Source organism: Babylonia areolata, chromosome 1 (genome assembly GCF_041734735.1).
Source record: "Babylonia areolata isolate BAREFJ2019XMU chromosome 1, ASM4173473v1, whole genome shotgun sequence".
Classification (NCBI taxonomy): Eukaryota; Metazoa; Mollusca; class Gastropoda; order Neogastropoda; family Buccinidae; genus Babylonia; species Babylonia areolata.
Window position 1 is genome coordinate 58,333,720 of NC_134876.1, and position 23,701 is coordinate 58,357,420.

General features: G+C 46.7%; 1 protein-coding gene across 11 annotated transcripts in view; it reads left to right on the plus strand.

The window, feature by feature from the left end:
• LOC143284534 (netrin receptor UNC5C-like) overlaps window positions 1–23,701 on the plus strand; it is a 908,143-nt gene that overhangs the window by 776,047 nt on the left and 108,395 nt on the right. For 10 of the 11 annotated variants that reach the window (XM_076591319.1, XM_076591328.1, XM_076591302.1 and 7 more), the window contains 2 exons: window positions 9,820–9,980; window positions 12,089–12,299. In XM_076591319.1, coding sequence (XP_076447434.1) covers window positions 9,820–9,980; window positions 12,089–12,299 — 372 coding nt within the window. Of the gene's footprint in view, window positions 1–7,566; window positions 7,918–9,819; window positions 9,981–12,088; window positions 12,300–23,701 lie in introns of those variants that run through there. The other variant, XM_076591312.1, reaches the window with a different exon arrangement.

Sequence of the window (23,701 nt, forward strand, 5' to 3'; positions counted from 1 at the left end):
TTCACTCACACACACACACACACACACACACACACACACACACACACACACAAGCATCAACAGCAGTTACTCATTCGCTCGCCCAATGACTCACACGTTGACTACAAAGAACGCTGACTACAAAAACATGGCACACAAAGCAAGCGGGCACATGTCGGAAGACAACTTTTATTGCGCAGCATGCAATTCCTGAGCCATCTTCTCTCCTCAGACTCCGAGCTCGAAGCTCTTCTTCCCCCAGTTGCCTAGCTATTTATTCCCCTTCCCCGCGCGGCATAAAGGGGGCGAGGGAATGGCTGTGTAGCCTTCCCCCCTTTGGGTGGAGATGGCCTTTCATCCGGTAGATAACCTTCGTGGGAAAGCATTGTTCTGACGTTAAACGTCGGTTCCCAGCGACAGAGGAATCTGCTGCCAGTCGGCCTTGACGTCTGGAGGGACCAGGCCGGGGTAAGAGGGGAGAGGAGCTACCACCCAGGAGCTGGTTCGCGGACCTCTTCTTTTACCCTCATCTTAGGGCTTGTCAGAACGGGTACCCTGCCCCTTTCCTTCTCATTTGTCCGGGGAAATCGGCCCTGTCAGTTTGCTGCAGCGGCGCCCTGGGCTTGTCAGAGCGAATCCAAAACGCAAGTCCCTGGTGTCTGTGTTTCTTTGCGCGTTCGCCAGAGCGGGCCGGCGCTTGGGATGGTCACTCTTTGCCGGCACGCCAGTGCGTTTGTGTTGATTCTCGGACCGCGTGTTTGCATGCGCTCAGTTTGTCCACAAATATGCACGCACGCTCATACACGCACGCACGCACACGTGCGCGTTTATTTTCTCTTTCCCCCGTTATAATTTATGCATGTGTTTATTTGTGTTCTGTTTTGTTTTTTGTTTTTGTTTGTTTTTTTTCGTTTGCATTATTTTTAGTCTGTTGATTCCATTTACATAAAATGTTCTGTTTTTCCCGTCTTGTTTTTGGTTTCTCTTTCCTCGCCTCCCATCATTTTGTATGTGTTTTTGTTCCCGCGCTCGTGAGTACATGAGTGTTATACCTTCTCCCGTATCATCAAGTCTGTCTGTAAGTATGAGACGAAAAATAAGTGAAGTTGGAAACACATGCCATGGTCCGTCTCACTGTTTGTCGAGGCTGTCTGTCTTGAAGTACTGGGATGACAAGCCGTTCATTACCTGGATGAGCTCGCTCTGTCTTTGATCACTCGCATGGCGGAAGCCCAAAATCCACAGACGTCTGTATGAGGGAGTTAGGGAGAGATGGGATGAAAATAAGGATGTAATGATGGCAGTGTCATCTTCTGTTCTGCTTCCACATCCCACTCACAGGTGGTTTCAATCCCAGCGTCTGTACCATGACGTGGTGAGGATCCGTGGAGGGCTTTGAACGGTCTTCGCGCTCGTCGTTAGCCTCAACTGCCGACCGTGACTGGAATGTCGGCGTCGTTTTGGTGTGTTTTGGGCCGTAGTTGTCCTTGGGATCGTCTCTTGGTTATTTTGGGCTGTTGTTCGGCTGCTGGCTTGCTTCTGCCTGTCTTTTTTTCTCTTTGTCTCTTCCCCACTCTCCTGTTTCTGTGTGTCTGTCTGTCTGTGTTCCTGCTCTCTAACCTAACCGTCGTTGTTGACAGTGGCGTAATTCCAACAAGCCTCTGTCTGTCTGTTTCTCTCTCTCTCTGTTTCTCTCTGTGTGTGTGTGTGTGTGTGTGTGTGTGTGTGTGTGTGTGTGTGTGTGTGTGTGTGTGTGCCTCTGTCTCTGTCTATCTCTCTCTTTTTCTATCTCTGTCTTCAAACTATTGTCAGCACATGTCTGCCAGATTTTTACAGTGCACGTCGGCTATAGATCCTCGCTTCACTTCCCTGCACCCCCATCCCCCTCCACAAAAAACAACAACAAGAAAGAACCGATATCGTTGATTCTCCTGTACTTCTGCCGGATCTCCTCCTCCAGGAGAAAGGGTCGCTGGCATAGTTTTCCCTGCCAGACATTCCTGCAAAGGCGAGTGGTGAAACGTGTATCCGCCGAAGCTCATAACGGCCCTGCCCTCCAGGCCTGCTGGACAGTGATAGTTATGATGGGTTCATTTCTCTGCCCACTTCCCCCCTGCTCCTTCAGTGAGGACTGAGGGTGAGGGGGCATGGGGGGGGGGAGGGTTGCTGGAGGCCCGTCTGGCATTCACGGGTAATACCTGCAGCCCAGTACTATACCGGACGCTGCGTGGACTAGCGGCGGAGAAAGGGGAATCTGATAAAGGTGATGAGGGGTTGGGGAGCTGTGGGCAGGTGCGGCTGGAGATGGTGATTAGTGGGGGGGTGGGGGGGGGATACGGGTTACTTTTAGTGGGGATGGGGAGGGAGAAGGGTGGCTTTTCCCCTCAGAGCTTCTTTGGGATTGTTTCTTTGTCTTTGTCTCTCTCTGCCTGTTTCTGTCTGCTCTCTCTCTCTCTCTCTCTCTCTCTCTCTCTCTCTCTCTCTCTCTCCCATTTTGCTGCTCATTTGCCCTCGTCACCCTCAGAATTTTCTACTGTTCCCAAGGTTCAGCAAGCCGTGGCCGACTCCCGTCGTAATCGGTCACGAAGCGAATCAATTTCTACCAGTAGCGGTCGTGTCATGTCATTGGCTCCCAGGCAAACGTGCCGCTGAATGTGAACGAACGTCTGTCATCAAACCTCTGTCCACGTCTGTGATTCAGGGTGGACCCTCGGCACGAGCCCCAAAGCAAACCACGATCAGCTTGGTCTGTTCTTTCTGCAAGGACAGGCAGAATCGGTCTTACAACGTTGCCCCAGTCATTTGATTGTGATTGAGCATTGCACTGGAATCGGGTTTGGAGACAATAAGGGATACGTTTGATTTGGAGTACTTGCCAGGTTATCTTCTTGTTTTCTTTTCTTTCCCTCTTTTTGTTCTGGAACGTTACTGATGGTGGTAATTGATATAATCTTAACTAATTGTCATTCAGAGGGGCGAAAATTCTCCCCCAACTTCCCTTTTCGTCTATTTCCTCCCCCTGCTTCTCCCTTGGAATAATTTCTGGCACTTGGGCCTCTCTTTATAATGACCGTGGCCGAGACTGCGGAGAATTGGTATGTCGTGTCTGTGCAAATGGCGGCGAAGGAAATGAGTTTTTCTCGATGCCATGCTGGGATGGGACCCCCATGTTAATTACCGATGCTGATGAAATTAATCTTTGACTCCATCTGGCCCCGCGTGGCCTCAGTGGGGCCCTCTGCCACACCAGGGGGTAGCCTCCCTCGTGTTGGAAATGTCTGGGGTTTTTTTTTTCCCTCTTCTTTTTTAACGAATGATCTGCTCTGCTCTGTTCCACCTCTGCCTCCGCCCCTCCTACCTCCCCCCACCGCCCCCCTCCTCCCCCCCCTCTCTCTCTCACTGTGGTGAATTGATCGACGAAGTGTTTGGGTGTTTTTTTCTTTTCCAATCGTGGCCATTTAAACAGACCTCAGTGGGCAGTTCACTCCTTGCTGCAAAGCGGAAGCCAACAAGCGATAAGCAAATTGCTTGCGCATTTTGCAAATACTAAAGAAAGTTGACTGACTTTGAGTTAAAAAAAAAAAAAAAGGAAACAGTTTGCCCATCATGAAGATAATACAAATAATAAAGATACACTATATGGCAAGCAAAACTGCATCGAGCAATACATGTGAATAATCCTTTCACAGCAGTGAATACTTAATGTATGCATGACCTTCGCATACACTTAATCCGCTGGTCAAGCCTTGAGAGAGTTCTGAAAGTTCCTCAATGAATCCAGACCTTCTTCTTTGTCTTTCTGACCCTGCGTCTATCAATCTGTCTGTCTGTCATCATAAATCACTATCTAAACTATAGGGTGCTCAGCAAGGCTATATTATTCTGAGGTGCCAGAGAAAGACCCGTCCTGTACCCAGATTCTGAAAGCCCGTGATAGGCATGCACATGCACGAGATTGGCATTTGGGCTACCGCCACCATTGTCTGCCACCATAAATTGGTACCTCCCTCCTCCTAGGGGACAGCAAGGGGTGAGCTGAAGGTTGGGGTGGGAGGCGGTAGAGGCACGGGTGGGGAAGGAGTGTTCACTTGCCTCCCTTGTCTGCTCCCGGACAAGACGGAGGGTCAGCAGGGGCAGTAACGCTTGCACGATGGCTCGACAGGGGGCGCGACATTGGGCGGGGGATATGGCTGTCTAGCTGCGGTCATACACAACTGCTGACTGTGGATCTTGCTGGTTTCCACTGAAAACTCATAACAGCCGTGCGTGGCTTTTGTGGTTGCTCGAAACGCCGTGGTTCCATCGGGTCGATTTCAGTGCATGTAATTGTACACTCCCGGCCTCTCGCTGGACTGCTCGTGCTGTTAAAATCTGCATGATGTAATTCGGTCGTGTTGAAACTGGGACTCGGCCGCTGGCAGCCAAGGTGTACATTGTTTCCCAGTTACACAGGCAATCGGAACTTGAGAGCTGTGCATACATAGAAGTACTTGTATGCGGGAAGGGGATGCAGCGATCTATAATGGATTTTGAATAATAAAGCCATCTTCATAATATATATAGATTACTGTTTACACATATGCGCGCGCGTATGTACGAATGTTCGCTCATTATATTAACGCAGCTCAAGCAATGACACACAGTGGGTCATTATATAATTTTTCCTTCGCTGCCAGTGGCACAAGAACCCAACACCCTGCTGTTCAAGATATATGTAAAGGCAGCCAAAGGACTGTTCGATTTCTTTCTTTCTTAGTCTTTTCTTTTTTAAACCCAGTCCCCTTTTTTTCATTGCTGCGCAAGCTTTTTGTTTGGATTCAGTTAGGCCGCAATAGAATTGGAGTCCGTCTAACCCCAGCGAAGTGTTTTCAAGGGGCCCCTCTATATTAGCTGTCAGAGGGCTTTGACGCTCATGAATATGCCGGGAGGGTGACAATAACTTCATTAGCTCTCATTTTGTTGACTTTTGTAAAAGATCGGGGACAGGCGTTGGGGCTGTCACGTGACCTGCAGAAGGTTGGAACAGGGTTGGGGAAGGGCTGGGTGGGTGGCGGAACCACAGGCGCTTGTCGCAGGCTTCGGAGTAGGCGTGAGGTTTTTTTTTTTTTTTTTTTTTTTTTTTTTTTTAAGTCTTGCCTTGCATGGCTGCGAAAGAGCGTACTGCAATGACTGCGGTAAAAACAAAATCCACGAAGGTAGTTATGTTCTTAATTAGATATTGTTTTAAGAACAGATGGAAGTCGTGGCGGAGGTTTAAAACTGTCATGCATGTCAGCAAATTTGAGGTAGTGTCTGCCATCAATGGTTTCTTTTCCCCCCAATGAACGCTACCATTGCGTTTAATGTAATGTTAGGGACCAAAAAAAAAAGTTTGGTAATGAATGCGCAACAATGAGAGACTTGTTTTCTTTGCATGCACGTCACTGCTTTTTCCCCCCTTCAAAACTGCGAGTTTTTATACACAACATTATACCAAGCTAAAAACACGAAACGTATTTTGTTTATATCGATATGATATTACGGATTGTCAACACTAGACGCCTGGTCAAATATGTTTGACTGAAACGGATAAGAAAACTGCCCGATAAGTGCTCTTTCTTGTTCGGTCTGCCACCAGTTTCTATGGTAGATTTTTTTTTCACGCGTTGCGTTTGCTCCGAGGCACTCAGAATGTGTTATTATTATTCTTAGACATTATGAAGTGTTCATGCTGAACGATGAAAAGAAGCCACCGATAGCAATGCGTGGTGCTGACTGAACGCACCTACGATCACAGTATGCCCAAAAACGGTTCCGTCTTTTTATTTATTCAATTACCTATTTGCATCATATCATGTCTGTGGTAAGAGGTTTCGCTGAATTATAAGCAAAGTGTCACTGAAACACAGACTTCACGATCAAAGTTTTGTGTCGCGATCGATCGGATGTTTTTATTTTTATTTTTATTTTTTTTATCCGTGGGCAGTGGACTGAGGCTGGAGACAATGATTGATCTGACTTTTTGATGTATTATTCAGGCAGTTTTCGTGCCGGTAGTTGGGGAGGGTGCCACACACACAGAGCTGTTACCACCCTGAATAATCGATCAGCCAACAAACATTGCAAGTGTTCCCACCCCCTCGTTCTCTCTGTCTCTCGCCATAAAATCAGACCGTTGAAAATTGCTCGTTTCTTTTTCTTTTTTTCAATTTGGATAGTGCTGCTGCTTCCGCTCAGTACGTTCATAGTGAAAACTGAATCTCTCCCTGTCTCTCTGTCTCTGTCTCTGTCTCTCTCCTCTCTGTCACGCTCTTTTCATTAATAAATGGGCAGAGAGAGGAAGGGAGAGAGAGAGTAAGGGGGGGAGGACCTCGCCATAACCAACTTTCGCGGTCCATTTGTGTTGCCATTCTTCTTTTTTTCTTTTTCTTTTCTTTGTCTTTGGTGATAGAAGGAAAGAGAGAATAGTTATTGGTGGTTACAATGAAGGTGTCTTAGCACATGAATTATTAAAAAACAAACAGCTTTGCTTTCCTTTGTCGGCAAATGCATATTTGAACAAAAGAACAAGCACTTGAACGAGTTTAAAAAAACAAACCAACACACACACACACACACACACACACACACACACACACACACACACACACACACACACACAAACCCCACTGAAAAGCGACGGTGATCAGGTTTTGTTGCAGAAAGCCATCGCTATTGTCTTAAGGGGGAAAGACGATCAGTAAAGAAAATAAAAGAGGATCTGTCTTAACAGATTGCCGAATGAACTGACACCAGTCATATTGAAAATGTTTACGAATGGATTTTGATCACTTCAGTGGGGATCCGCCAAGTGAGGAAAAGAGGAAGTGTGAAGTTGTCACAAGTGCCTGTGGAGGGAAGGGAAGAAAAGGAAAGGGGGGGGGGAGAAAGGGCTTCCCCGCCCCCTCGCCCCCTACACCCCAGCCCACCCATCCCACCGCTTCCCCCCAAGCTCTGGGACAGTGCCCTAACCTGCCCGTATTGATCACAAGATGGCACACACACAGGGGAGTGGTGGGGGGTTGGGGGTGGACTAGAAGTCAGTCACAGGGGAATGGGAGTGGGGGTGGGGGGGAGGCGAAGAGGAAGGAAGATGGTCGGAAGGGAGGAGGGAGTCCCTACTGTGCCAGCTGGCCGAAATTACAGTCTGAACTAAAAACCTCTGCCCACCCAAACCTTCCCCTCTCTCCTCCAGCCTGCGCCCTCCTTCCCTCTCTACACCCCACTCCTCCGCCCTCCACACCCATCCCACTCCTCCCCCATCCACACCCACCTCAGGCCTCCCCCCCGTCTTTTCTCGGTCTCCGGATCTCGCCCTCCTCTCCCTCCCAAAGACCACCCCTCTCCCCCCCGTACACCATCACCTCTCACCCTCTCGAAACGGGCTCTCTCCGTACCACTACCCCACCCTCCCGTCTTGCTGTGGTAGTTGTGTGTGTGTGGCTGGATGAGTGTGTGTGTGTGCGTGCGCGCCGGGAGTGGAGTAGAGGTTTCAGTGTACGGAGGAGAGAGGCGAGAGAGGGTGGCAGAAGAACAATGCTCTCCGTTGTGGTGTGAACGAACAGTGGAGCAGAGAGAGAGAGAGAGAGAGGGGGACGGAGAGAGAAGAGACTGGATATAGAGAACAGAGAAGGGACAGCCACAGTGTAGCAAAAACAAGCTTGGCGGCCTAATAGTTCCGCTTGTGAGTGTAGCGAAGTAGGGGGTGATGGATATATACGTGTTGTTATTGTGGTTGTGGTGCTGGCGTGGGGGGCCATGATCCCCAGCAGAGTTGGATACTTACTGTTGTCGTCGTCTTCTGCTGGTGGTGGTGGTGTTGTGGGTGGTGTCGCAAGTTGTTTTGCATTGTCGCTGACCCGTGGAGTGTCGTGATGTGGTGGATACCGCTCTGCACGCTTCATCTGCTCTTACTCTGCAGTCAGTATCTGTCATCGAAGTTTTCTGTTGTTGGTACACGTAGTGGTCTTGTTGTTGTTTCGTTTGTTTGCTTGCTTGTTTCTTTTTGTTTGCAAGAACGTAAAATGCATCTTCTTCAAATCTTCAAATTGGAAGGTCAGCCGTCATTACTGACTATTAATGACCTGTACACGCTGCATCTTTTTGTGTATTTTGTATTTTTGTTTTGTGCTTGTTTCTTTCTGTGAGGTAACTTTTTCCCCTTTGTTGTGTTTTGGAGATCATGGCGGTGTGTGTGTGTGTGTGTGTCTGTCTGTCTGTCTGTCTGTCTGTCTGTCTGTGTCTGTCTGTCTGTGTCTGTGTGTCTGTGTTGTGCAGTCTTTGCAGAGCTTGTCGCGCGTCTCTGCCGTTCAAAGTCGTTGCTTTGCGAATTGCTTGTTTCAGCGTTTATTATTGTTTTCTCTCGACTACGTTACATTACAAACATGATATGAAACCAAACGAACAGTTTCATCTTCTGAAATCGTTCTCTTTCTCTCTCTGTCTGTCTGTCTGTCTGTCTGTCTCTCTCTCACACACACACACACACACACACACACACACACACACACACACACACACACACACACACACACACACACACACACTGTGTCTGTTAACGTGTGCGTGTTAATGAAGAGAAGTCAGAGATGGGACGGATGTGTTGGTAGGGAGGGAGAGGGGAGTGAGATAGAGAGAGAGTAATCACCCATAACTCCCCGCCCCTCCCGACGTAGAGGTAGAATGTACACTGTACATTACATCTACACAGTCTGACAGGACTCTGGTCGGGAGGGTGCCCGTGAGAAGAGGGTGCTGGAGTGAGTAGGGTTGTGTGGAGGCTTGTCTGTCTTCATTCAGGTGATGCAGACGGTTCACTTTCAAAGAAAGACAGCTCGACAAACGGGCAGATAACTGGATAGTATCCAGTTTAACCCACAAACAGATGAACTGTTTCTCTTTGGTGCGACAAAACGCAAACTACTTTCAAGAGTAACGGTGTGCGTGTGTGTGTGTGTGTGTGTGTGTGTGTGTGTGTTTCTCTCGTACTTTCTTCGCTGCAAATAATTAATGTCCAAACAATCAGGAGAAGGCGTTTTTTGAATGGCCACTGTTATCCTAACAGCCAGCAGTCTTGTTTCTGCGTGTGTGCAGAAGTACTCTCTCTCTCTCTCTCTCTCTCTCTCTCTCTCTCTCTCTCTCTCTGTGTGTGTGTGTGTGTGTGTGTGTGTGTGTGTGTGTGTGTGTGTGTGTACCCGAAGATGTTTATATTATATCTGTTGTTTTGCGTCGAATTTTCAGGACATTTTCATTTAGAATTGCCTTGCATATTGGCTCATTTATTTATTCACTTATTCATTTTATTTCATTGTTAATTTCTTTCTGTTTGTTCCTGTGTGAGGGCATTGTGTGAAGAAGCTTTAAGCGTAATCTATTTCAGTCTCAATAAAACCATTGTCATTGTATTGTATCGTTCCGTACAGTATGGCATTTAATTATGTCTTATCGTATCGTGTCGTGCCGTGTTGTGTCGTATCGTGTCGTGTCGTGTATCGATCGTCTTGTGTTGTGTCGAATCGTATCGTTATGTGTCATGTCGTATCGTGTTGTGCCGTAGCGAATCAGTGGTATCGTAGCGATTCGTATAGTATTGTATTGTACTGTACAGTATTCTATTGTCTTACTGAAGTTACTCTTTTCTCACAACAAATATATCTCTTTGTGAAGTGAGAACTGCTCTACCCTAGGAAGAAAGAACGCGTCGCTTCAACGCAGCAGCGCCACCCCCCCGACCCCCCCACCCCCCCCCAGACCCCCTCCTCCTCTTTTTGTTCTTCTTTAACTTCTGTTTATTCAATATGTGTTTTATTTACTGTGTTTCAGGCGATTTCCCGTACGGCAGCAGCGACCCTCTGAACCAGGGTCTGCCGGAGTGGCGGCTGCAGCCCGAGGCCAACTACTATGTGGTGCGGAACAAGCCTGTGGAGATCACCTGCCGGGCGACCCCTGCCATCCAGATCACCTTCAAGTGCGCCGGCAGTCAGGTCAGTTGCAACAACAACAGCAACTACTGCTACTTCTACTGCTGCTGCTGCTGCTTTCGCTGCTGCTAGAACACCCACAACAAGGCCATGACATATTCTTCACTTTAAACAACAGCTACTACTACTACTACTACTACTACTACTGCTGCTGCTGCTGCTGCTGCTGCTGCTGCTACTACTACTACTACTACTGCTGCTACTCAGTACTATACTACTACTACTGCTGCTGCTGCTACTCAGTACTACTACTACTACTACTACTACTACTACTGCAACAACACCAATAACAAAAGCCCATGACATATATTTCACTTTGACAACAACAGCAACAACGACGACGACAACAACAACAGAGGTCCATGATATATTTTTCAAATTAACAGCAGCAACATCAACAACTGCACAGAATTCCATGACATTAACAGCAACAGCAAAACAACAACAACGACAACAGCAGCAGCAGCAACAACAACAACTTAAGTCCATGACGGTTTGACATATTCTGCACCTTCACTCTGTCTGTGTAACCCCAGTAATCGTGCAAGACACGGTCATGTAGGACAGTAACAGGCAGTATTTATGATAATTCTGACACAGAGAGAGAGAGAGAGAGAGAGAGAGAGAGATAGTGTGTGTGTGTGTGTGCTATCTGTATACCTGCTTCGTAATATGTGTGTTTGTGCGCGCATGGTTGTGTATGTTTACAGTGTATTTTCGTTTTAGGACAAGGAGTATACCAACTTTATATACATGGCAGGGACTACTCGGTGATTTTTTTCTTTTTTATTAATAAAATTTTCATTTGTGTTCACTCAGTGAATGCAGTTTTCCCCCTCTGTAGACTTTTTGTAGATAAAATGTTACATCAAAATAAATTGAAATTACACTATATCATTTGTCAAAAGAAGTTCCAAAAGCTTTTGGGCCGGTCACACTATGGGAACGATAAAAAAAATGGCAATCAAAAAGAACAAAAACATTACATGTCAGCAAATTTAATTAGAACTGCCACGGTGAAAGTGCAAACCATCTCCTGCCCGATCCAATCAGATGAAAAGCATTGATTTCCGTTACAAAAACACAGCGTACCTGGCAGTTTAGCTGGCTTTTCGTTTAAAGCGTGTGTGTGTGGGGGGGTGGCCGTGTGTGGGGGTGTGTGAAACAGACAGACCGACAGACAGTCAGGCACGCACGCAGGTAGGCTCGTGTGCGTGCATGTTTGCGGATGTACCCGGGACACACTTTTGCGTGTTTCAAGTGCTACGTTTGTGTACGGCTTTACTCCTGGAATTATATCCCATGACAAATATCCTTATTAATTCTTGTAAATGAATGTTAAGCCATGTGCAGTTTCAAAATAAAATTATATTAGTGTATGTAGAGTTGTTGTTTTTTTTAAACCGTTGGTGTTCATGTAAAGTTAAAAAAAAGCCTTTTTGCTGTAGATGTAGAATGTTACAAAAAGAAACGAAAAAATTGTACTTGTACATAAAGCTTTTGTATTGTTTGATTGTTTAATCTTTTGGTTGTTTTGATTCATATATATATATATATATATATATATATATATATATATATATATGCAATCAGTAAATGTGGTTAAAAACAAAAAAAACCAGATAACTTGATATTTCTTTTCAAAGCTTTCGAAAATAGAATCATCGATCATTGTAAAGTTGTGTGATTTTCAGTTATTGTCTTTAACTGAAATAAACCAACCATCCGAATGACCAACCAGCCAGGTGTTTCGGTGGTTAGCTGCATACCGCACATTCTCCACGTCTTTCGTATGTTTGTGTGTGAACTTATCCATTCATCCATTCGTTCATTCATTCGTTCGTTCATTCATGAAAGTTAGTTAGTTATGTTTACGTCATTATGGTTCGCTTGTTGTGTTTTCTGTCCCTTGGGTTTAAAACATTTTAGAAAAAGCAATTGTGGGTACTCCTCTACCTTCGTGATATAAAAGTTCGTTTCGTTTCTTTTACCAACTGTGCTGGGTTATTCGTCGTTTCCTTTCGGTTCGTTTCTTTTGCCATCTTAACTGAGTCATCTACCGTTTCGTTTCGTTTCTTTTGCCAACCCGGGGGCTGGGTCTTCTGTTGCAGATTCCCCTCAAGCTGCAGGACAACATGGAGCTGATCGACCCGGTGACGGGCAGGAAGACCCTGCAGAGCAGCATCACCGTCACGCGGGAGGACGTGGATGACTACTACGGGGATGACGGCTACTGGTGCGAGTGCTACGCCTGGAACACCGTGCAGGTCTCCTCCAACCCTCAGCACGTCAAGTCCACGCGCGCGCAGATCGAGGCTGCCTGTGAGTGTTGTTTGTATTGTATACGTGTGTGGGGTTGGTTGGGGTTTGGGGGAAAGATGTGGGGGGAGTGTTGTAGGTATCGGTGTCAGTGGGATGGGTGGGTGGATGTGTGTGTGTTTGTGTTCATGTGTGTGTGTGTGTGTGTGTGTGTGTGTGTGTGTGTTGGAAGAATGAGGATGAGGTGTGTGGGTGTGTGTGTTAGATTCTTTGGTTTGCTTTGGTCAGCTCGTTTGGAGGCTGTTTTTTTCCCCCATTGTTTTGTCGTTTCTTTCTTTTATTTTATTCTTTGATTTTCTTTCTAACTTCTTTCTTTATTGTTTTGAAATGAGTTTGGTTAGGGGTGATTTCAGGAATGCTCTTTTGATTGGGCCTGTTTAGTTGTTGATGTTTTTCTTTTTCTTTATTGTTGTTTGTTTGTTTTTGTTTTCTTATTTTCTTAGTTGTTTTTTTTTCCAATTTGTCGGCGTGGCTTCTTTGATCTGGTGGGTTGGTTGGCAGTTGTTGGTTTGTTTTTTGTTTGTTTTTGGGTGTGTTTTTTCTACCTCCTTTGCTTTCTTATCTCTCTTTCTCACTTTAATTGTTTTTTTCTTTCTTTCTTTCTATTTTCCATTCCTTTTTTCTTTCACGTCTTTCTTTCCAGGGTTTTTTTTCTGTTTTATCTTCTTTTAGATTTTCCAATCTTCATTTCCGTTTGTTTCTTTCCTTTTTTCTCCTTTCATTCTTTTTATTCTTTAATCTTTTCTGCTTTTCTTTCATCTTGGACTGAATGCTGGTTTGTTTGTTGTCCTCGGTATTTCTGTCCTTCTCCTCGTCCTCCACCTCCATCTCCTCCTCCCCCCTCCTCCGTCTCCTCCTCCTTCTTCTCCAAGTCCTTCACCTCCTCAGTCTTCTCCTCCTGTTCTCCTCACAATCCTCATTACCTCGTGACTGTGTCTATTTTCTGTTCCTTCTCTCTGCCACTGTTCACCGACGTGGGTAGTAAAGTCCACCACACATATTGATGAGCTGTGCCGAGCACTCGTAAAGTCGTATCTCATCAGAATCCTGTTTTTCTGTTGTTTGTCGACTTCAACGGGATGGAACAGAATGTTTGCACTTGTGTGTGTGTGTGTGTGTGTGTGTGTGTGTGAAGATTAATCCCCGCCCTCTTGATGAATTAAATATCCCACACGAAGTGTCACGAACATTTTATTTTACATGGGGAAGACAACGATAATGGGGAGTGGGAGAAGGTAAGGAGAATAGGGTCAGCCACCTTTGGTATATATGTAGCTGTAGTTCTTTAGATCTATATTTACCTGGCCGTGGAGGTTTTCAGGTGGGTAACGACGAAGGAGTGAGCTAATTAAGCGTGATGTGGCCTCGCGTGCCACGGCAGGCAAGTAGAGGCCTGGCCCCGCCATTGTTTTAAAGTGGGTAATGGGGCGGCAGGAGGTCCCTTTGTCCGCCTCTTGCCATGCCCACTGTACTGCTGGGCCCTGCTGGTCCAGAGGTGTCATCCCGGTTCGCCTGTTCACTAATTGGTGATCCAGAGTCGACTTAGTTGCACTCTCTCTCTCTCTCTCTCTCTCTCTCTCTCTGTCTCTGTCTGTCTGTCTGTCTCTCTGTTTTGAAAAACAAGGAAAAAGGTCTCACATTCTCCATTGGGTTCGGCGGGAAGGCGAAACTGGACAGTGAGTCTGAAAAGTTTCGCCTACCTAACGACAATCGTTTTACTTGAAGAATGATTTGTTGGAAGATAACCATTGTCCTGGTCTGGAACGATTGTCCTGATCTTCCAGACTGATTGAAGACGTGGGGAAAGTGAAACGTTGAAACCTTTGACTCATAACTGATGTTCCAGACCAACCAAAGCATAAGTATGTGAGATGAAAATATTTAGTGTGCTGACTTTGCAGATGGTATGGGAGTATTGATGCTGTCGATATGTTTTATACATTATATAGCACTATGCTGTTGTCCTGTTTTGACGGGGCCGCTACAGTGGATTGGAAGTTTACAAAGGGTATCGGGGGTTAGAGGGTTGAAGGGAGCAGGAGGGATGAGAATCCTCGAAGATGAGACACGGGAGATTCCATAACGTTCCGATGTTAGATTGTGGGATTGACAATGTCAGCAGAGCTCATGCATTCCCGTAATACCCTTGCGATCATTCTGACAGCAGACTGGATAGACGTGTGGGTAGGGGTGGGGCTGGGGAGGGGGGACTTGCAAGCCGCTGTTTGCTTGATATGAATTATGGATAACATTTTGATTCGCACAGAAGTTAGCTTTCTACGCAAACAACTGGTAATACTGTGTGTTTTGTATTCATAACAGTCGAGTTCAGGACAAAAAGAGGGCAGTTGTGGAAGTGACATTGACTGGCAGCCCCCACTGATGCCCGGATACTTTGCATTTCATAAGAGAAGAATAAGGTTAATGTTATACAAATAAACTTGGTTTCTTATTATGTGCGCGAGACGTTAAAGAGTAGCTGCAATTATTCGTATTTAGAACGATGGTTTTATCTAAATACGTATGACATTAATATTTATCGATTAAGAGCTTGTCAGCACCGTGTCTTGTTATGATAATAGTCTGTGTAACCTCACACGGATTCCGTTAAGTTAGAAATATATTGGCCGTTTCCCATGTTTCCACTCCTCCCATTTATTGTAACCTCTTGAAACAAATTCCTTGATTTACTTCGCGTCATATTGATAAAACAAGGACTCTGACCATACTCCGGTCAAACCATTACCAAGAGCGTTTTTGTTGTTAAATGTTGGTACTAAACCTACAGTTTTATGGCAGACGCTATACCTCTGCCCGGTCTTAGCATTACAGCAAAATAATGACAGGAAAAACTGTTTCGGGCTGCATGAGCTCAGTCTGCGTGTACGTTCAGGGAGCGAGGCTTTTATTTTTCTGTCATGTCTGTGCGAATGAAGTTGCTGCTCCCGTTACTACTTATCTTGACATCACCGCTCGCGCCCGTGGGAGTCATTGGGCCAGGGCCGGCCTGCTGTGTGTACATTTTACCTCGATGAGCTGTAAAATATTGATGACCTCGCTGTCAGCTCCACTGAAATGAATTAAAGGTAGTCCAAAGCCCCGAAGGCTGGAGGGGAAAAAAAGTAGCCAATGGTTCAGAGAGACTGGGAGAACGGGGAGGGCCGGGGTTTTATTGCAGCTTGTCACGGCACCGGCTTTCCAAGTAGACCTTGTTGGAAGCAATGAACTGCGGATCTTAATCAACTCGCAAAGTGTCAGATGAAAGAAGTTGCCTTTCTTGTAGATCAGAAACCGATGGGAGTGATTTCCCCTGATTACCGCCTCGTCACGTGACTAAGCTTCCCTGGAAGGAAGGAATGGGGGAGGGATGGGAGGGAGGGACGAGTGGGCAGCGCTGAGGCTTCGACAGCGATAGGGAGGAGGAAGAAGCCGGCAAGGTGGTGATCGGTCCGTGATAGACTGGGAGGGACCGAGACAGAGAACATGGAGCATCTGGCACATCTTCATCACCACCCTCTGCACAGGCCTGTCAGTTTGACCGGCAGTGAGGCAGGAAGGGATGAGGTGAGGGTGAGGGTGAGGGGAGTCACGAACAACGACCATCCGGTACGCAACAGAGTAGAGAGACAAAATTATGAGGGAGGTGAACGAACCACGGAGAGAGAGAGAAAAAAAAGGGAAGGAGAGATAAAGAGAGAGGTAGGGAGAGAGGAGAGAGAGAGAGAGGGGGGGGGGGGAGGAGAAGAAGAAGAAGAAGAAGCAGAAGCAGAAGAAACCCGTCAGCAGAATCCCAGACAGAGGTCGGGGGAGTGTGAAAATGGAAGTCATTCTGACGAGCTGTCTCCCTACCAGCATTACTGGCCTTTGAAGTGAGGCGGGCCCAGTGATTTGGCCGCACACCATTCTCCACACCTGAGTAAAGCAGGAGATGAGAAGTCAGACGTGTGTGTGTGTGCCTTGGTGCAGAGGGGAGGTACCACGAACGGGGAGCTGCCTCCCTCTGTCGGCCCCCACACCTTGGCCGGCCGGGTGTGACTGCACATGCACGTGAAAAAAGGGGCAAGCTAGGGAGGATATCGGTGACGGGCGACTGATTCAGTGTGGAGAGAGAAGGGGTGGTCGGGTGCCGTGCTCTCTGTCTGTCTGTCTGTCTCTCTCTCTCTCTCTCTCTCTCTCGTTCCTCTCCCAGTCTCCTTTTACTATACTGCACTGTTTTTTTAGCAGGCTGTTAGTTACGATTATTGCCCTCATATGGCTGTTTATAGGATTTATCTAAGCGCTCTCAGCAGTATCGGTTTCTTTTGAAGCAAGGAGTCGAGCAGGGCAGAAGGGCTATTTTTTGTGTGTTAGGACCAGCTACTTTTGAGATCCTTTTCACTCAAGAAAAGCAAGTAAATGCATAAATGAATAAATAAATGAAACGACGGGGCGTATCAAAATAAACAGAAATCTATGTGAACAGCCCGTGGCAGTAGAAGAGCAGACGGAAAGTGCAACTGGCAATAAAGTGAGGAGTGGCTGTCAGATTATGCATGAGAGCTTCTGCTTAAAAAACAAAACGAGAAAGAAAAAAAAAAGAACAGAAAAGAAAAAGAAAACTAAAAAGAAAGAAAGAGCAAAAATAGAGGGGGGAGGGAGGAAGGGGTGGGGAAGCGGAAAACATGAAGTTTGAGTGACAGCAGCCACACTGGAAGTGAGGGATAATGGAGCCGTGCCTTCCGGTAAACATTTCACACTCTCTCCAGAAAAACATGTTTTTCTTCCCAGCTCTGATCGAATGTCGGAACACCAAAGTGAACCACTGAACAGGTTACGTGAAGTCGTGGAGGCATGATGTACCGGTATGCCGCTCCAGGACTGGGGGGAGGGGCGGGGATGGGGGTGGGGGCGGGGGGCTCACCAGCAGGAACTAGTTCCTTACCACCGCCCTCTCGCCCCTTCCTCATCTCCTTTATTCCCCACCCTACCCATATAGTTCCTCTCTACCGGTTTCATAAAGATTGACCATGTGCACCTCGGCTTATCAACGTCTTCTCCCAGTTCAGTTTCAGTTTCGAAGAGGTGTCATAGTGTTCGGACTTATATAGGCACAGTGTATATATATATATATATATATATATATATATATATATATATATGTATGTATATATATATATATATATATACACACTGTACCTGTTTCCGCCAGAGATGGAGAATGTTGGTGATGCGTTCAGCATTTCAGCACACCCATACCACGTTTCGGGCCCAGTGACAGTGACAGAGATTAATCACGGATCTGTTGCTCGTAATTCAGGCGTGAAAGTAAGCGTTAGCTGTTTGTGCCTGATATAATGTTGGAGAGAGTTGTGCTGAAGTATTTTGACATTCTTTTATGTTTGGTTAAAAATGATGATAATGATGATGATGATAATGGTAATACTATTAATTCATATAGCGCTTTCACTCCAAGAAAGGGATGTAGACGAATTGCAATGAATCATATAACTTTTAGGATATTTAAGTAGCTGCTCGCTATTCAATTGTTCAGTTTCGCCGTTCTTGTTGAAAACGACTATTGACCATATTATGGTCTTTAGATTTAGTGTTGTGTTGTATAGACTGAACAAAGACGGGTTGGAGGAGCGGGAGAGTGCAGCTGAATTGTTTTCACGGGTCCTGTGTTGTGACAGGGTTAAACGTTACCGCGGGCCCTGTTACCGCCTTCAATTAATAGGTTTTCTCGGGTGACACGCTGGCTTCAGATGTAATTGCATTCACGTGTATCGCGGTGGGTTTTTTGGCCCGATGGGAGACTGAATGGCGGGGCTCGCGTTCCCATGGTATGCGTTCGTACTCATAATTTAACACCACCCAGCTTAATGAAGCGCGTGTGTGTGCATGCAGTGTGTGCGTGCGCGCATGTGGTGTGTGTGTGTGTGTGTGTGTGTGTGTGTGTGTGTTAGCTAACTAGCTAGCTAGTTTTTTTCCATATATGTGTGAAAGCGGTTTGCACGAATTGAAATAAATGAAAAAATCCAAGGTGAGAACTGCGGCGGGTGCAGTAGCAGAGAGACAATTGCAGTGTTGGTGTGGACGGGGAGGTGTTTGAGTTGTGTGGCACTGGCGGCTGTAGCCAGGTGTTGACAGGCTGAAAATGAAGGGGATGGGGTAGGTGATAAACACCCTGACCCACTTCAAGGTCACCGACACCCCGACGTAAGCTTACCTGTGTGTGCTCTAAGGTGGCGTGCTGCTCCATGTAAGTTTACCTGTGCTTTGAGGCGCCATGCTGCTCCGTGTAAGCTTACCTGTGCTTTGAGGCGCCATGCTGCTGCATGTAAGATTACCTGTGCTCTGAGGCACTATGCTGCTGCATGTAAGATTACCTGTGCTCTGAGGCTCCATGATGCTCCATGTAACTTGTAAGCTTACCTGTGCTCTGAGGCGCCATGATGCTCCATGTAACTTGTAAGCTTACATTTGCTCTAAGGCGCCATGCTGCTCCATCTAAGTTTTACCTGTGCTCTGAGGCTCTCTGGCTGTGCACACGGCGGATCAAGCCCTCGTCGGACTGATGGCGACGTGTAGTGTAGTGTAGTGTACTTTGTTGCAATATATATCTCTCTGCGACATTCGGGATGCTACCCCTGGGGAGAGCGTGTCGTTAAGGTATAGCGCTTGCCTGCAGGGGTATTTTGTTTTACCTGTGGGTGAGAAAGGAAGAAACGAATTCAGAGCGTTCACACACACACACACACACACACACACACACACACACACACACACACACACACACACACAGAGAGAGAGAGAGAGAGAGAGAGAGAGAGAGAGAGAGAGAGAGAGAATGGGGGACTCGGAAACAAAAAGAACAAAAGAATATGAAATTTGACAACACAGAATTTCCTGGTTGGGAGTTGTAACCAGAAGAGCCCCCTGCATCAGAGACAGAGACACAGAGAGAAAGAGAGAGAGAGGGGGGTGGGGGTGGGGAGTGAAACCGGGGGAGGTCCACACATTGCGTGGGGTAAGGAGAAACCTACTTGAGATTGAAGTGCGAGCCTTGAGGCTGTATGCCACATCTCTGAACAACATGGAGGGTGGTGGTGGTGGTGGTGGTAGCGATTACATTCATTGCGTGAAGCTTGGCGTCCTTGAATTGTTCAGAACGTAGTGATCTGCATGCGTATAAGCGCTTCTTGTAGTTTTCTTTTCTCCCTTCCCTTTTAGGAACCCCACCCTTCCAGGGAGCATTCATAAAGCATTAGCTGATATACAGTGCCCCAAAGGAATGGAGGTCCTCAAGGAGCCACTTCAGCTTCCACTTTGCCGGAACCTCCGCGGAATGCAGTGTTCTCAGCACGGCGGCAGACGTGGTGGAGTGTGGGAGGAGGCAGGCGGGCAGGCACTGACAATGACGATCTTCCAGTCATAGAACAGTTAACACGCCTGCTGGTTCTCTTCCACACTCTTTTTTGTTCCCCCTTCAGCCATGGGCTGCATGCCGTCTCCCACGTTCTACATGCATGTCAGTGGCAAGTGTCGATTGTACGTTAAAGTTTCGATCCAGTTTTAACAAGTGATTCAGGGTTTGGGACCCCCGTTTTGGTATTATGTGTCTTAGGGAAAGGCATTTGACTCCGAATTTCCTCCCGATCAGATCAGCAAGTATGTTCAACATCCAGGAAGTCAGAAGCAGCATATGTCAGTAAACAAAATATATTGTGTTAGTTTGAAAGATGAACAGGCGATGAAAGCTTATCTGGCAGTTTGGCAAAGACATAATGTTGTGTACACAACCGGTACTGAACTAACACTCACCATTTTCTCTGCTCCTTTTAACTACCCGTTCACATTTAGCATGGAAACAATGAACAAAACTAAATCTTTTTATAAGTCTTTTATGTGCTGATTAATGAATGCATTTTAATTCCTCCGAATGTTTCTCTCAACTGACCGTTGAAATCGATATCGGCCACAATTCTAAATTTGTTTCGTATGTCGTATCAAGTTACATGAAGTATGTTAACAATTTCATGTAGCACCACAGGATTTCTTGACATAAACAATCTGTTTCTTCTTGAATTGCCTGCCGGTTCTTTTCTCCCCCCCTCCCCCCTGCCATCTGTGTGTGTGTGTGTGTGTGTGTGTGTGTGTGTGTGTGTGTGTGTCCCTCGCTTTCTCTGTCTGTCTCTCTGTCTCTGCCTCTCTCTCTGTCTCTCTCTGTGTCTCTGTGTCTGTGTCTGTCTCTCTCTCTCTCTCTCTCTCTCTCTCTCTCTCTCTCACTGCCTCCTTTCCTGGTACAGGGTGGGAAAGATCGCGTGGGGGACCTAGTGACGTGATTAGTCGTCGAGATGTGATTTTCTGGCATTTAGCCTGATCTGGCCCTCCGCTTGGCCCCAGAATCAATCAGCTCTCCGTGAAGAAGGGAGGGAGTGAGAGAAGGGGGTGGGGTGGGGAGGGAGAGGGGGGAGGGGACAAGACAACACACAACAAGACAAAAATTATTTATTTCCGTGGACAGAAGATAAGAACTGAGGTGCTTTTTTTTTCATCCACTCTCCGCTTATACTGGGTTTACACACCACAATACTAAAATCAATAATAAATGTATAAGCACCACGCTTGTAACATATATAGGAAAAAAAGAAGCAAGCACATAAGAGTATGAGGAGACAGAGATACAGAGAGACACTGACACTGACACTGATTTTATTGCCATTGGTAAAGATACCCTGTTGGCGTCAAGGGCTTACAAAACATAGTGCCTATAAGCATTGACCAAATTTGTTTGGCTGAAATAGAACACAGAGAGAGACAGAGAGAGAGAGAGAGAGAGAGTGTGTGTGTGTGTGTGTGTGTGTGTGTGTGTGTGTGTGTGTGTTTCTTTTATCCATTGCTTTTTCTTCATCGTCTTTGTCTGTTTTCTTGCCGCCACCCCCCCCCCTCCCACACCCTCCCCTTCTTCCCGAACCCCCCAATCCTTTATATCCTTTTCCTTTGTCCTTCTCCTTTATCCTTCCTCCATCCCCTCCCCAACCTTCCTGCAGTATTTATTACCTTCCTCTGTTACGGTTCCTCTTCACACTCCTGCGCTTCAGCAGTTCCTGGTTTGTTGCACGGCTCTACCTTCTCAACCTCTTCAATCCTTTCAAACACGCACACGCACGCACGCACGCACGCACGCACACACACACACACACACACACACACACACACACACACACACACACACACACTCTCTCTCTCTCTCTCTCTCTCTCTCTCTCTCTTTCTCTCTCTCTCTCTGTCTTTCTGAATCCCCCATCCCTCCTCTCCCCTCTCCCCCTCTCTCCGCTGATCTACTGTCTCCCTCTGTATTCCTCCTTCCCTCCCTCCCTCTCTTTGTGTGTGTGTGTCTCTCTCCCCCTCCTTTCCTCTCACTGCTGACCTGCTTTCTCCCTCGTTTGCCGCCCCCCCCCCCCCCCTCCCCGGCGTCTCTCCCTACTCCTTCTTAGTTCTTCTGTTTGACATGTTTTCTTTGCTTTTTGTTTGTGAGGGCATGGTGAAAAGAAGCTTGTAGCTTATCCTTTTACCCTCAATAAAACATTCGAGCTGGAGCCCCCCCAACCCACCCCACCCCCAACCTCTCTTTCTCTCTCTATTATCCCACCCTCTCGCCTGCTCTTCTCTCTGTTTTTTTCTCACCGCGTCTCTGTCCGTCCGTCTGTCTGTCTGTCTGTCTGTCTCTATTTTGTTTCTGTCTCTAGCTCACCATGTACCTTACACCTCTCTCTGGCCTCTGTCTCTTTGTTCGTGTTTCTCTGTGTGTCTCTATCTCTTTCTCTTTCTTTCTCTCAGTCTTTGCCCTTCCCTCCCTCTCTCTCTCGCTTCCCTCCCCCCCCTCCCAATCACCCCCCTTCCCCCCACCTCCCATATTCTTCCCATCCGTCCATCGTCATAGATTATCTGATATGTCCTTCCCGGTTATTTGCGTATTGTTGACTCAAAGAGAGTGTGTGTACATATATATATATATATATATATATATATATATGTGTGTGTGTGTGTGTGTGTGTGTGTGTGTGTGTGTGTGTGTGTGTGTGTGTGTGTGTGTACCTTCTCCATCAACTGTCTTCGGATGAGTGCTGGACGGTCCTTCAGGCGGACAGTAGCGGCAAATAGAATTGCTTCTGCTTCCTTCCTTCCTCCAGACCGACACCATCACAGTGTGTGTCCCCTGTCTTCCTGCCCTACGTCATATGCTGCTATTGATCCTTCCTTCCTGTCTGTCGCTCTGTCTGTCTGTCTGTCGCCTGGCAGAGGGCAGGCAAGGCAAAGGATGCTGTGGAATGATTTCTTTTTGTTTTAGATTAAAGACTGCAGCATTGATCAACTTGACCTTAATTAAGAGCCTCTGCCGATAGATCGTTAATTTTGTTAAACCCAGCAGACGGGCGCAATACCCGAATGGTTAAAGCGTTGAACTTTCAGTCTGAGCGTCCCGGGTTCGAATCACGGTGACGGCGCCTGGTGGGTAAAGAGTGGAGATTTTTACGATCTCCCAGGTCAATATATGTGCAGACCTGCCAGTGCCTGAACCCTCTTCGTGTGTATACGCAAGCAGAAGATCAAATACGCACGTTAAAGATCCTGTAATCCATGTCAGCGTTCGGTGGGTTATGGAAACAAGAACATACCCTGCATGCACACCTCCGAAAGCGGACTATGTTGCCTACATGGCGGGGTAAAAACGGTCATACACGTAAAAGCCCACTCGCGATATACGAGTGAACGTGGGAGTTCAGCCCACGAACGCAGAAGTAGTAGTAGTTAAACCCAGCTCTACCGTACCCTTGTTTCAAGAGTATTTTATTTGAAAGTGTCGCTATGTCGTAAATGGGCATATCATATCATATACAAACACCAAATAATTATGTGACAGATATCTTTGAAGATAGAAATGTATACTCAGAAAAGCAAGAACGATACAGCTTCTGATTACATTGTTTGTGTAGCTTATAGAATTGATGCAATCCGCTGATTGAAAGCGAAGTTAAAAGGAAGAAATTGTCGACTCCTCCTCTCACTCCTCTTCGTCGTCTTCCTCCTCCTCCTCCTCCTTCTTCGTCCTCCTTCTCCTTGAGATTGAGGTCTCTGTCTGTCTGTCAACGTCTGCCTGTCTCTTTCTCTCTCTTGCTGTGTCTCTGTCTCTCCGTCTCTCGGTCTTGATGGACAAGGGCGTTAAATGAATAAACGATTTATTCATGAAAAAAAAATCTGTCTCTATGTGTCTGTCTGTATCTCTCTCTCTCTCTCTCTCTTCCTCCTCCTCCTCCTCACTCTCTCTCTCTCTCTCTCGCCTTCCCCTATGCTCCTTACTTACCCCTACCCCTTTCTCTGTCCTCCCTGTCCCCGTCGTCGCCGGAATGGGTTCCGTGTAG